The 15,305-nt window shown below is 33.9% G+C and overlaps 1 protein-coding gene across 2 annotated transcripts; it reads left to right on the forward strand.

The window, feature by feature from the left end:
• The first annotated feature begins 5,356 nt into the window (after positions 1 to 5,356).
• Positions 5,357 to 14,336, forward strand: LOC148624253 (uncharacterized). 2 transcript variants are annotated; one of them, XM_088566864.1, is made up of 4 exons: positions 5,357 to 5,437; positions 11,132 to 11,267; positions 13,416 to 13,632; positions 13,897 to 14,336. In XM_088566864.1, the coding sequence occupies exons 2-4, from the start codon at positions 11,137 to 11,139 to the stop codon at positions 14,038 to 14,040; spliced, it is 492 nt and encodes a 163-aa protein (XP_088422990.1). In that variant the 5' UTR covers positions 5,357 to 5,437; positions 11,132 to 11,136; the 3' UTR covers positions 14,041 to 14,336. The 2 variants fall into 2 exon arrangements, with proteins under 2 accessions (XP_088422990.1, XP_088422989.1); XM_088566863.1 differs by lacking the exon at positions 5,357 to 5,437 and adding an exon at positions 7,470 to 7,564.
• Positions 14,337 to 15,305: the final 969 nt, after the last annotated feature.

A 15,305-nucleotide genomic window follows, 5' to 3' on the forward strand; every position in this document is an offset into this window, starting at 1 on the left:
TGGAACACCAGGCTTCCTCGTTCTTGGTGCGGTTAATGGGCGTTGAAAACCTCTCGAGAGTCGGTCATATTTAAATTTTTCTCTTTGAATTCTGTCTTGGTCAATATTAAGCAGTGTAGTAGTATGTGCTTTAGCTGCTTCTATACGCCTTAAAGTTCGTCTATCCAACATAACATGACGCCCACGTTTGGCTTCTGGGTTAGGATAACAAACGGCTTCTGTTCCTTCAACTTCTATAACTGGAGACATAGGTGTTTTGGATTTTTTATGTCCGAAAGAAATCGGCTTAGAACTAAACAGTTTATCATCTAGATGCATTCGTTTTAAATCCACTCTGTTTTCTGTCGTGTCAGTTATGTTGTTTTGGCAATGTGGTGTTTTTACGTTTATGAGAACAAGCTCATCCAACAAGTCAAATTTTGTCTTCCAAATTCTATTGATAGCCTTTCTTCTATTATCGTCAATTCGTAATTCGTATGACCTTAATCCAGCATCTATTCTTTTATTGTCCGCCACAGCGTTGAAATATTTTGTCATTGACAGTTCCATTGTTTCCCAGAATTTTATTTTTAACCTTATTAATTCACATTACACACAATATTCAATTTAATATTCCTTATAGCAGACTTCTGCAACATTTTACACAAACAGGTTTTAGTTCTATTTGCACAAACATACACACTTGTTTAAAACAACTTAGAATTAAGTTTATTCCTCTGTAATCCGTGATTGTTCTTTACACGATCACTGTCTATTAATGTCGATTCACTGATTTGTATAAACGGAAACGTCAATATTATCAATATATAATCCGCTAGAAAAATATTATACTGCTAAGATATAACGGGTATTTTTCGGTATTTATCTTGTGAAATCATCAATTATGTATTCGTAAATGTACTGTTACAAAATATGGGTTACTTTGTGAAATCCGGTTAGAGCAGTCAATTTAGCGTGTCAAATGATCTAGCAGGACACGATTTCACATGTTCCTAATCAAATTATTCAAAAAATTTAAAATAAGTGGTTAATTATGTGTTTATTTAAATTGGAAGGACACATTGAAACTAAATCCGACTTAATAATTGACCTTTTATACCCAAATAATGCGAAATTCTAATTATCATTTTTATCAGTTAGAAATTGAATATGTAATCAATTCGAATTTAATGACTTTAGAAGTCATAATAATATATCCATGTCAATACAGAAATGATAAATCAAGTACAAATTTAATTTCTTGGTTTAAATTAACGTATCTACCCCACCATGATTGATTAGACCATACCTTCAGGAAATTGCTTCAGAAGTATCAATACATTTGTTCAGAACGAAAGTGTTTCGATTTAAACGCCATAAATTCCACTGAGATGGAAAATTGTTATCTTTCTACTATTATCAAAAGTACATCGGCTGTGGTTTATTATTTTCGGAAATGACGTAAATGAACCAAAAAAGATATTTTTTTATTGTTTGTTTCCGTTGGTTATTTAGCAATCCTAATGAACGTCGAGTTCCATTTATAAAATAGACTAGACATGACCACAAATTAAAAAAAACAGGGTCTAGATACCAAATTCGATATAGGATATTGGGATTTCTACTATCTTACTGCTAGTATATCACTATTCACAATGTATATGTTACATGGCAAATTGGAATCCAGGAAGATCCAGAATTCTAATTTCTCCTTGGTCAAATTGGAATTCCAGTTTGCCCTGGATTTTAACCAGTGTAAATTGGAATTCTAATTTGTCTTAGGATTTGCCGTGAGGGATTCCGGATCCTGCAAAATTTAAGTAGGATCTGGAATCACACTAGATCTAATGGTCAGGGGATTCCGGACATTACTTTGAAAGTAAAATGTGATTATGATTTATGAAAATGTTGAATGTTTTCGGCTGTTCGATAATAAGATATGAGGTACCCCGGAAGGTGCTTTTTCACCATGACAGCCACTCATAGAAGTTCTATCGATGATTTGTATTAAACTTTATATTTTGTCAAGAGGCCGAAAACCCACCCATATACAAAAATAAAGACTCCTTCCCCAGTCTCTCATATATTTTAATAGAATAGCCCTTATATCCAATGAAATACATTTTAAACATATTTTATTCAATGAACTATAATTCATTACATCGAAGTACAAAATCTTATTATGAAAAACTAAAACAATAAAATATCAGAACATTGACATCTTATTTATTATAAGAATTTTTTAAGTTTCGTTTGTGACGTATTGTGGATAAAGTGTTTTTTGAACCTTCGACATAAGCATTTTAAGGAAATACACAAAAAATCTTTATTTGACTGTCTTACCTATAAAATCAGGAAACAAGAATAAAATAAAGATTTTTTTCAACAACAAAAAATGATATCCAGACATTGTCCTATGCACATAAGAATTTCTGATTTTTTCTCTGATATTTTCAAATTTAAGTCAGTAGGATCCGGAATTCCCCTAGTGCAAAATTGGAATTCTTATTTCTCTTAGGACAAATTAGAATTCTAATTTGCACTTGTTAAAATCCAGGGATATTGGAATTCCAATTAGTCCGGGAAGAAGTAATAATTCCAATTTGTCCTATAATTTATATAGCGTGTACGATTAGGGTCGACAAAAGATGTTGATGCACGGATAAATGTGCATATATATAATAAAGTCTTAATGTCCTTCACAAATAGTAATCAAGGGAACCAAAATTCTAGCGGAAATCAATAGAATGTAATCCAGGGACAAATACCAGGCACGGAAAACAAACACACACGACAAAGAACATAAAATAACCTAAAATTATATACACAAAGTAACGAAAGTAAATGAGTAACTCGGACTCCACTAAAAACTAGGAGCATGGTCCAGGTGCACTTGTAGAGTAAGCGTCCTCTGCTTTTCAAGAAACACCCGCCAAGTTGCTCATAAAATCTTAAGACAATGGTAGACGAAACAGGACAGGAAAACTATGACACATTGAACATATCAGTTTTCTCGGTGCAAATGGATACACCGTAACGACCCATGAGTTCATGATGATGACCATAAAACTTCTGCAGTGATGACTTCAATCTTATACCAACATAGCCCTGTTCCAGAGGCATAGTTGTTAGATGTCTAGCGCGATACAAAATGTTTGCGTAGTTACGGCAAGCTCTGGAATAACCTATGGGTTGTGATATGAAACAATGTTGAAAAGTTGACAACATGGAATGAAAAGTCATCGCGTTTGTCGTATAGTTTGGTCTATAGTTTTCCAGCAGAACTATGGAATCGATGCGAGGCTGTGGCAAATTTTGCAATGCTCGGCTTTGGCGTCGATTTCACAAAAAGTCGTAAGTGTAAAATTGATCGTAAGTTGTGACGTAAAAATGCTGTTTTCTGTTATGACGTCATTACTTACGACCAACTTTGCACTTACCACTTTTTGAGAAATTGATGCCTGACGCCTACGCTAATTCCAACGCTCTGGACCCCTCGGTTGATTAAACCTCGTTCAAATCGAAAGCGTGAACGTTGACAATAAAATCAATAAATATATTTTTTAAATGTTAAATTAGGTGAAAAGAAAATAACAAATTTAGAATCGGACGCCTGAGGGCAAACATGGTACAATGAAGGAATGAAAGAATAGTGGATATTGCTCTCCCAATACCAACTATTTCCATACAAAACAGACAGTGGATTCATAAGACGGGAAGTGTAGAATGGGGCAAGTGACAATCAACTAGAGACGAACTCTAAATAGGGCGTAAAGATATTCTGCTAACAAACATGGGTAGAGCCGAAGTATTTGTATTATCTACGAAAAGAATATCTAAAATGAACGAAACATAAAACCTTGTCCTCACTTTTGAGACGAACACCCGATAGCGATCAAGATGGAAAGATCAAACGGATGAAATATCAAATAAAGCATGAACCATGATTAATTTTATCAGTTGGTAAAAATATTATTTTATGCTAAATATTAGTTATTGGTTTCACTAGGAACTTTATATTACAATCCATGTCTCCACCATGGATAAAAATGTTAAGGATAATGAACTATATACATGATAAGTATTAAACATATGACTTCTGTCAGTTGTTCTTCTTTTGGGTAACATGGTTTATTTTGTATGAACTTAATTTAGTCCGCAGACCTCGATTAAAAAATTACACATTTAAAAATATTTTAATTTGAAGGGTTAATCACCTTATTTTATAACACGACTAATATAAATCAACGCACCCAAAGATCTTTTTAAAACCTTATTTAGTCCTAAAACACGACTCTACTTTCGTGAAAACACTGTTTACTATCCAGGTAAAAGACGAATCGCTCTTCGTTAGTCCGTTAAACAAAATGCTAGATCCAGGCTAATTCACCACGTCTGCATAGATATTGGTGAGAACCCATTCGGTTATAAAATTATTACCTTTGGCAAGCATTAAAACAGACTGTTTTCCATATAACTACACTGTTGTACTTACACCTACATATTTAACGCTATAAGAAATTATTTCTTTTACCTCATAGCAAAGAAAATTTACAACCTTAACCCTTTGTATGATGTAAATTCGGAATGAAGGCCAAGCCCCAAAAGCAGCTAAGTAATAAAACCTTACTAGTTAGAATATTATTTCCTGAGAAAAATTACAAATGCTAACTATGTCAGTTGAAACCTTCGATTGCATTTACACGTGGATCCAGTCCAAACTGAATATTCAATTACTATCATGCATGATCGAAACGAAAAAAAAAACATATTGAAAAATCAAAATTCAATGTCTGACATTCCGTTGGGCTAGAAAACCCACCCCAATTTCATTTTCCATATAAGCATCACGATGATAATTAGTCGTACATATTAATTAAGGCCTTGAAATCTGTTAAACATATATATAAGCCGAATTGATTAAACAACCATGTTTCTATATTTTTTCAATGTTACTTTGAATGACTTTTGTAGTTTCCTCAAGGCCTAAAATTCGTATACAGACCTTAAATCACGCAGGATGATCTGAATCGGCTCCAGGAGTGCATTGGGAGTCTAAGAATCGCCCAAGGTATTTAATCGTCCGTATTGTGCGCATTTTTTCTTCGTTTCATATATTATTCTTTCGAGTGTCTTCATTAGTATTACAACAAGCTGAGCAGAGAATGCTCCATAAGTTGAATGATAAAGCCGGATGCATTAAATGTACAAGAATAAACCCAAAGAAATTTTCTCTTTATAGCCGTTGTTGAATAAAATCCAATTGTAAAGCACCACCTTGAAGTATATATAAAATAATGATGGTATATATATGCACTTTATATTAGTTGTTTAAATATTTGCCCAATAAAGCCTCGTAAATTTATTAACAGTCAACCTAGCACGTGTTAACTGTAAGTAGGTTAAATGAGAAAATATGAGATTTTAAAGTAAAAGGAGGGAAGCAACGAACAGCTAGGTAGGTTTCAATCGTAGCTCTTAAGACATCATTTTACATTCGTTGTGGAAAATAATTAACGTTTGAAGAACATGGGTATAAGTGAGGGGCAAAATGGTTCAAAATACCCAAGTCGAATTAAGAGAGAGTTGACTTGCGTTTTATATAGTTATCTAAGAATAAACCTTTTCATGAATCCTTTTGCAATAGTGAGAATCTTACGAATTCGCACAACACACTCGTATTTTCGGGGTGTTGCCATAGATGTCACAGTGGTACGGGTTCGAGTCCCGAGGACATCGCAAATTTGACAGTTCTTCCATCGTTTTTCAGACCCATCTATAAGTTTACATATTTTCTCTCTATCAATTTGATTCGATGGAGCAGTGTAGCGAATATAGTCGTCACATTCTGAGACGTTTGTATATATATATACGGATCAAATAGATAAAGGGAATATAATGTAAACACAGAAGGGTCTGAAAAATCCCAACGATGGTAGAACTGTCAAATTTGCGAATCCGAGGGATTCGAACTCGTACCGCTGTGACATCTATGGCAACACCACCTGTACAAAGTGTAGCGCCCAAGACCACTCGGCCAGATAGGGTGCTGGACTATGTGCAGGTGGTGTTGCCATAGATGTTACAGCGGTACGACTTCGAGTCCCCTAACTTGTTGAGTGGTCTAAGAGGCTGGACGTTGTGCAGACGGTGTTGCCATAGATGTCACAGCGGTACGAGTTCGAGTTCCCTAGTTGGCCAAGTGGTGTAGGGCGCTGGACTTTGTACTGACGGTTTTGCCATAGATGTCACTCGAACCCTTCTCTTCTCTGACATTTATGGCAACACCGCCTGCATTAAGTCCAAAGCTCTAGACCTACTACAGATCCGACGTATTAAAACTATGGCGGTAATGAATAGCTCACCTGAACAATTGAGGACTTAAAACGGCTTTAAAAGCTTAGTTCAGCCATGAGATGGATTAGAATGTAGATGTAGTGCATGTAAATATAGCATTTTAATTTCATTTCAGTGTTTGTTTTATTTTGTTCATTCGTATGTTTGGTGACGTGTTTAGAGAATAAAAATCAGAACAAAGCCTGCCACCGGAGTCCCTTTCCTGTGTCTGCTGTTTTTTGTTTGTTTGTGTTTTTTTTTCACCGTGGCATTTTTTTTGTGCAGCTCTGCTTAATACTTTGTATGTGAAATTGCTTTGCATGCCTTTTTATTTTATGTGTCTTATATTACTTGCCTGTTTTTGTCTCGACTGCGAGGCTTCGGCATCCACGTTAAGAAAACTGATTACGTCAGTTTAATATGAACCATTTTTGCTAGCTAGGTCGATCTTATTTGGTGTGCAGCCAGTTGTATCACAATAGTGCATCCATTTCATGGTCACGGTATGTTGACTGAAAAGCAATGGCATAACCATAACTTTATTACAATTCTGTATCTGTTTTATGCAAATGCTCTTGCAGTCACGGTTTACTGACATGTCTCTGTGATAAAAGTTTATGATAATGCGTATGTTTTATCCAGCCCGCTAGAGCGTATGTTTTGGTGATGTTACAAAATAAAGTTTTCTAAGTATACGGGAACAAAAATGTGAAAGTGCCATTCCGAATTTTTAAAAAACTAGTCTGAGCAAAAAAAGCCTGCTAGAATACAAATAACAAATCTTGTTCTTTCCTTTGAAGCAATATAATTGTATATACTACGGTCACCGATAGATCAAACTAGGAGTCTGTTCTGTCTTTTACGTCTATTTCAACACACAGCACATAATCAAAGTTTTACCAATTCCCTGTTGGTGTTTTCAATGTATTCTTCGCCGTGAATAAAGCGTTAATCCTTGATAAATAACTTCAGAGTTTTGAAATGACTTGTCGAACGCTGGATTAGAATGAATATACCATCAATATTGACGATGTGTCTGCTTCTAATTTCACATTTATAGGAAGATCATCTTAAATTCTCCCTTTTCTGGAAATCAATAGTTTAAACTACGTATAAAATATTAAGTTTGTTCCTAGTTCTATTTGTACCGCATTTGTGTGTTGTTCAAAAATGGAAGGCACTGTCAAGAAAAAAGTGGCTAGAAATCCTAAAGATTTGGATATTTTGGTAAAAATGATAAGTCGTTCAGGTATGTCTCTTACTTTATCTTTCAGACTTGTTTTAGGAAAATGCTATATTTTCTTCGAAGAAGGGTTGCGTGTTGATTCATTTAATGCCTAGCTTAAAATTGTCATTTTTTTATCAGTAAAAAATTTCAACCACTGACTTTCAAAACCTATTACATCCTTGTTCTCTCAGTACTACTTGGTGTTTCTGCTTCCTTTGTTTAAATTAGCATTAAACATTGTAAAAAGCTGCGTTGATTTTAAATTAGTAGCGCTCATTCCAATCTCCTCCATATACGTATTTATAGAGGATACCGAATCAGCTTCCTTTGCGTCATTGCGAATCCGACAACGGTAGTCATGTCAGTACAAAATTCATGACAAAACAGGCAATTTTCACTTCAAAATTACAAATCTATAACGGCTTAGTATCTCGTTTTAACGACATAGCTAACAATGCCAGTTATGCCGTTATAACGATATACTAAGTCGTTATAACGACTTAAAAAATAAGTGAACACCTGGCACTAATGGGCTTCCGTAAGTTCACAAACATTCCGAGGAATCTGATATCGAAAAAAATATGTAATTAGAAATTTGGATTTTATGCATATTTTTGCATATAAATAAAAAACAAAACGAAACGCAATTTTTCGATACCATCAAACATTGAGCAACATGGAGATAACAGTATGACTGTATTCATTTTCTTCATTTGTCACAATATATATCGCAGGATAAAAACTTCGAAATAACAAAAAATTGGAGTTTTGTTGGTACAATATAAAAAGATATAGTGGATATAGTAAATATGTCGAAGAGACAACAACACCACCGGGATGAAAATGTCGACTCAAAGTCTTCAATAAACGACGAGAGAACCTTCTCACCACAAGGCAGCATGCAGCTGACACCGAAACAACATTTTACATAGGTACAGCGAAATACTTGCCCCTATATATACTTCAGTAACATAAAAGTAAACTGAAAGTGAAAACGGTGGCTAGAAATTCCTGACTTGGGACAGGTGCAAAAATACGGAGAGGTTAAACCCACAAAAAGTTACGTACTCGTCGTATGTAAAATCAATCCCGATTCTTCCTATGCAGGGTTGAGGACTACAGTATTCATAAGCCACACAACTTAGGTAAATATGTTTACACTGTGAAAGATTAATACCGAATATTCTTTGGCGGTAAAATGATTCATAAATGGGAGCCAGCAGTAAGGTACCTGAATATCATTAGTGGTGTGCACTGTGGACCTCCTGGCCATTAATACTATATATTTTTTTAGATTGTAAAACTGCTAAAGCTTCCCTCAAATTCAAACTTATGCAACTTAAATATAGTTCGTTTCATATACGAAATATTGCATTATAATAAACAAATTTTGCATATTAATGAAAGAATAATCAAGGGAACCGGAAATCAAAAGAATGCAATCCAGGGACAAATACCAGACATGGAAAACAGACAAACACAACAAAGAATATGAAATAAACCAAAATTATACATACAAAGTAACAAGAGTAAATGAGCAACTTGGACTCCACTAAAAACTGGGAGCATGGAACAGGTGCACCGGTAGGGTAAACGTCCTCTGTGGGAATCGGTGGTTGAAGGGGTGGGGAATGGTGGTGGAGGGGCGAGGAACGGGTAGTGAAAAATACGGGAAGCAGGGATTATGGTTGGGAACTATAAATAGGGGTAAAAGGAACGAGATCGGGAAGCGGAGATGAAGTACACCCTGTCCACCTCTCCTAATGTCACAACTGGAAAAAAGTTAAAAAGACAACATTGTAAAGGTCACATGATTCACACCTTCATGGCGTTGAGTAACATCAGTCAATGAAGGGCGGACCCAGGGGTCCGGAGGTCCTACTGCAACTCCCTCTTTGAACATTTCGTTAATTTTGTGCCAAATTAGAAGAAAAATGAACAAATAATAGAGTTGAACCCCAATTTCTGAATCCTGGAAAGCTTTATTTTCAAAATCCGAAGTGCTCTTAAAATTTAAGTAAAGTGCTAAGCAAATAAGGACAAGGTTACTGATTCGGGTTCGGAAAAAATATAACTGACAACTGGGTAGATGTCACTCAGAAATTTACCGGGCGAGATCGTCATTGTGTTCAAAGTTCAAAAGCTTTATTTAAAGTCGGTACAAATAAAACACACAAGTTCTAATAAACTTTTAAAACCGACAGAAATAACAGATACAATAATACACATAAGACACACAAGACATACACCATTAAATACACACAAAACAGCGAAGCAGATAAAAAATGGCAACATTGCAAAAGACAGATCGCATGTGGCAATGTCACACTATATTCTGCCCTTCAATACATACCTGCATACTCTATAAATGAACTAAGACTATAAAATAAACTAAGGCTAAACATAAAAAAAATTTATAATAAAGCAGCTAGCAACAAGCATAACCAATTATTATTGATGATATCAGATCATAGCACTATAAGCAAGCATTATAAATTAATAAGACCATAAAAAGCATTAGTTTAACAAAAGCATGAGGTTATGTGTATTAGTGATACCCTTAAACTGAATGAAAGAAATCTGGGTTCTAAAATGGTTTGGGAACTTGTTCCATAAATTGGCCGCAGTATACCTGAATAATTTTATGGCATATATGGTTCTTCTCGCTAAATTCTGGTACCTTAAAGAATAATTAGTGTTTGTAATGTTTATAAAGTCATGTAACTTCTTTTGTGTATGATGTTAATTACTTCGATTACCATAGATCTTATCCGTCTGATTTCTCATGTTTCTAGTTACTTTGACTCTGAGTGCTCGGTCATGGATCTTTTTATCAATTTTGTTTGTATTGCTACAAAAGTGCGAACTTAGTGGACAAAAGTTAAAGTTTGATAATATCTAAGAATGTTATATGGTAAGTAAATCTGTTTAGGTATTGTCCAATTCATTTGAGTATATTAAGTTGTTTTGACGCCTTTTGCAAATATCTGAGTAGTCCGAATTTCCTCTGACCCTGCAACCCTCCTCTTTTTTATTTGCGATGTGATAGCTGAATTTCAGTTCAAAACCAATGGTTACCCCAGGCAGTTTTACTTCATTTTCACAATTGAAATTAATTTCCAGCCAATTTATGGCTTATTTTTATCCCTTATTTTCACACAAACCGGAAACAATTCTGAATTGCCTTTATTTGATGACTGGAAATTCAATCTATAAGTACTAACCTGTCGAATTCTAGATTTACCAATCTATAAGTACTAATCTGTCAGATTCTAGATTTCGTATAACCATGTCTATGTTGTGATGTGCACAGGATAGGATGCTGTCATATGTATAAATGTATTGTATAAAAATATGAATTTAAAAATTATAATCACATTTAAATTTATTAAATTCAATTTTGTATAAAACGTTTGTATGAAGTGCTATTTTTGTGACGTGGAATAAGGCATTGATGACGATGTCCCCATGTCGTCTACTCCTTTAATGGTGTTATGTCTTTGTATTTATGTTTCTTGTTGTTCCAAGTGACGTGTCTTCATTGAACTTAAATATCAACATACTTTTAACATTCAATATTTTCCGCAGGTGGAATGGGTTGTTCTAATTCTACCGGTCCACAATCCGGTCTTACTGAAAGCCAGAAAACTGTTATAAAGAAATCATGGGACAGTTTCAAACGCAAGGGCACAATAGAAGAAATAGGAATGCCGATGTTTATCAAGTGAGTACGACGTTTGGTGTATGAATTCTTTTTTTTTTTCATTTTGAGTTTGAAATTTTTTATTAGCTTGACGAATAACTTCTGTATAAATATAAGTCATAAATGTGGCAATTGAATTTTTCCTTGCAAAATACTCTGGAAACACCATGCATCTACTATACTCTCATCCTTAAGTACTCTTAATATAAAACATTTATTCTTAATATAATACAAGCAGAACATACAAATATGTATTTTTTGCTTTTCAATCGGAGTCTACATTCGACTGCCCCCTCCCCCGAAACAATGAATATACCGGTTCAGCGAAATGGTAATGGCACAAATAAAAAAAAAACTAAAATCATCACATGCACCAGATTAACAAATGCTTATGGTTCCTGACATACGCAAAAAATTGTAATACGGGCTGGCCATTTATTTCTTAAAACAATGATAAAATGGAGTTTCCGTAATTTATTTCTTAAATATAATAAATACATAGGTATACTGAATAAAGCTGGAAATGAGCAATGTTCAGTTGTATAGCGTTTAGTTTGTTTGTTTGTTTTTTTTTGTTCTTTTTTTTTCGTGAACACGGAATTATATGCACACTGAGACGAGCAATGAATTTTAGTCTTTGATATTTTAATGCTTTAATAAAAAGATTGCAGTGCTATGTGAAGAGGTTTAATGGAAACGGACTTTGTAATACACTCTGGTGGAAATAGATATTGACTTACCATGTTCGAAATCTTACTTCAACCTACTCGTGTTGAGAAGGGACAACAGTAATATACATGTTATGAAAAACAAAATGTTCATAACTGGCAAATGGAAGATGTGTCTAAACGAGAGTTCTTCGTGATGTCATCACTTACCTGTGATTTGGGTTGGATTGGCAAAAGTCCATTGAGTGGCGCGGGGCATCAACTTTAAATCATCATAACCTTTTCATTTATTTAAGACAATTGAAAAATTCTTTTGGTTCCCTACACTGCCAATAAAACTCTTTCTTTCCATGGATTTTTTCCATAAATATTCAGTAATTAGACTATATGAGCATATATATATATTTTAAAATATATATGAGAAAAGTGGTTGACATATAAATATTATTTCAAAATTATTTTTCAAGTAAAAGAGTTACAAATTCACATACAAAATATGAAACATTTTACAGAACCAAAATTGGATATAAAATAACAGTTATAAAGTTTTGAAAATTGGGATTCTAATCATGAAATTGTCAATTGTTTATTTAGTTGTTTATTTGGCTATCAATTTGACACTTAAAGGTATGCAAACTTTGATATGGCATCACCAATGAGATTGGCGAACTCTCTTATTGATATTGATCAATAAAATATCTTTTTTCAACAGACCTCTATTGAAAAATGAATAATCGGCGCATGTTAAACTCTCAGGAAGGGGAATCAATATTTATTCACAAAATTGCCATATTCTATCCATTATTATTATGATACTATAAGCCAAGGAAATATAAGTCAACTAATATGAATACAAACATTTTATTTTGTGCCTTGCAAATGATATTGCTGCAAAAGATTGGATATACGAAATTCCTGTGTGAACCTATATGATGTATGCAAGTAGAATTTAATTTACGGATGATAAAAATTGGTAAAAGTTAAGAAAAGTTCTTCAGATACATCAAGGAGTTAAATATACTATAAACATCATTGGTTACATATAGAGACTCCTTTCGTTCAAGTCGTATAAGTTGTTGCACACATAAACAAATCAGACAAGTTAACATTCCGGTCATACATCTACGGTTTAAGACGGAAATGACCCGTGTCAGGTGAAATGTTGGGACAGTCAGTAGAATATGCTTTTTCGAAAACTCTCGAGATTTAAGAATTTTAGGGAAAATTTAACTATGTACAGACGAAAGAAGAAAGCTTAGTTCATTTTACAGGTAATGGAAGGACTAGCTTAAAAAATTATGAAAAATAGAGAATGATCAATTGTTGACTCTTACAGAATGTGTTTGACTCCTAACTTATCTTTTACTTCAGTCCATGATACGGAAATAAGATGTTGCAGAGAGTAGATTAAACAGGTATAGAAACACGATAAACAACGTAGGGTTAAAAAAAAAATGAAAAACGATAAACTGAAAGTACCCCTAAAACACCTTTTTTCCAGGTTATTTGAAGAAGCACCGGAAGTAAAACCATTTTTTAAATTTATGGATGGAAACAACACTGAAAAGGATATAAAACTAGAAAATCACGTGAAGGGTGTGTTCGATGTGGTCGGTACTGCAGTAGAAATGATAGACAATCTAAACCAGTTGTCCCCAGTCGTTGTAGATTTAGGGACCAGACATTTTCATTATGGTTCCAGAAAAGAACATTTACCAGTAAGAGTATTCTAGTATGAAAATGGACCAATAAAAATAAAATTGAACGTTCTTACACAATAATGTTTAAGACAGAAAATGAAAAAAAAAATCTATATGTATGGAACGTAACATGCAAAAAACGCTTACCAGGAAAAAGAACTAATGGAAAAGGAACGAAACGTTTCGCGGCACTTAGACTGTATTTTTTTTTCATTTGTAGTTACATTGGAATTACATGACTTCAAATTATAGCAATTATTTAAAATTCTGTTTATTTTTCAGGTTGTAGGAAAATGCCTTATCCATGCAATAGCATCAGCACTTGGGGAAGAGTTTACAGACGAGACAAAAGATGCGTGGCTGTCTTTTTATAATTGGTTAGGTGGTTGTTTCGCAAAAGGTGTGTCTACAGAATCTCGGAAATAGAAAACTTATACAGTATATTATATTTTTGACACTTCGTAGAATTATATAGAGACCCTAATTATTGACATATCACCACGAGACACAAATGTTGTGCGTGTGTTTTTTAATTATCTTTAGAAATAACGCTTACATTTTTGCACATATTTTGTGTGCGATTTATCTTTTCACGAGTAATGAGATCGATTATACTTTATATATGAACGGACCTATGGTATAAACATGTTTAACTACGACGATTACAAAGTCTGAGGTCAATGACATTCTCACATACTATTAAAGCTGCATTCGCTGCCAAATTTGTTCAGTTCTTGATTCTACTGAATTTGGTTGATTCAATGAAATAAGTTTGTTGTAAGGCAATTGAAGCAATAAATGTTGATAATACACACAGAATATTTTGAAAACAACGTCTTTAATCAAAGAAGATCGATAGGTCTGATCAAATTATTTTTCGCCATTACTTCCGAAAATTGCCGAAACGACATTCACCTGGGTTAAAAATACTTTAATCTTGATAAAAAAAAAATAACAATAACGCATACACAGGTAAGCACTTGTCTTGTTTTCATTTCATTTCACCTATTTCTTAATTACATTTCAAATAAATAATGACCATGTTTGAGTCGCATTACATCACAATACGTAAATTCCAAAAGGATCCTTGCGTTGTATTCGAACTTTTTTCTTTTACGGCTTGAGTCCGTCGGTCTTCCTTGCCGTTGAATAACCACTTTCGCTTTGCAATCGGATTTGTTATTAAAGAAGCGACCTTTACAGCACATGCGCGGATTAAGATCACCAGAAGTCACATGCATACGAACTTATTTAGGTCGATTCTTTGTCTTGCAAGACAATAAATATATAGACACCTATTTCATGTATGTAATGCATTTTATTTGTGGACATCAAATGAAATTGTTCGAGAAAAGTTCAATTTAGTAGAATTAATTCAAATTTCATAAGAAGCAAAAAATTACGAAATTGACAGCTAATGCAGCTTTAAGTAATAAATTGATCAATTTCATATACACTGTTCCCTACACTCACATAAAACATTATACAAAGAATACTAATATTTAACTTAAGGGTAAATTACAAAACCACATAACAATTGTGTGTTGTTTCACTAATGTCTTACTGTACACGCATGCCCACAATAGTGGATCCAGTGCAACTTCGTTATAAACCAAAAACTGCCAAAAAAAATTTGTTTAGCTTTAAAGGACTGGAAGTCCTATGAAGACTCTTTTCCTACCACGACTCAT

The sequence above is a fragment of the Perna viridis genome, chromosome 2 (assembly GCF_037379345.1).
Source record: "Perna viridis isolate PV_CMFRI_1.1 ecotype Kerala chromosome 2, ASM3737934v1, whole genome shotgun sequence".
NCBI lineage: Eukaryota > Metazoa > Mollusca > Bivalvia > Mytilida > Mytilidae > Perna > Perna viridis.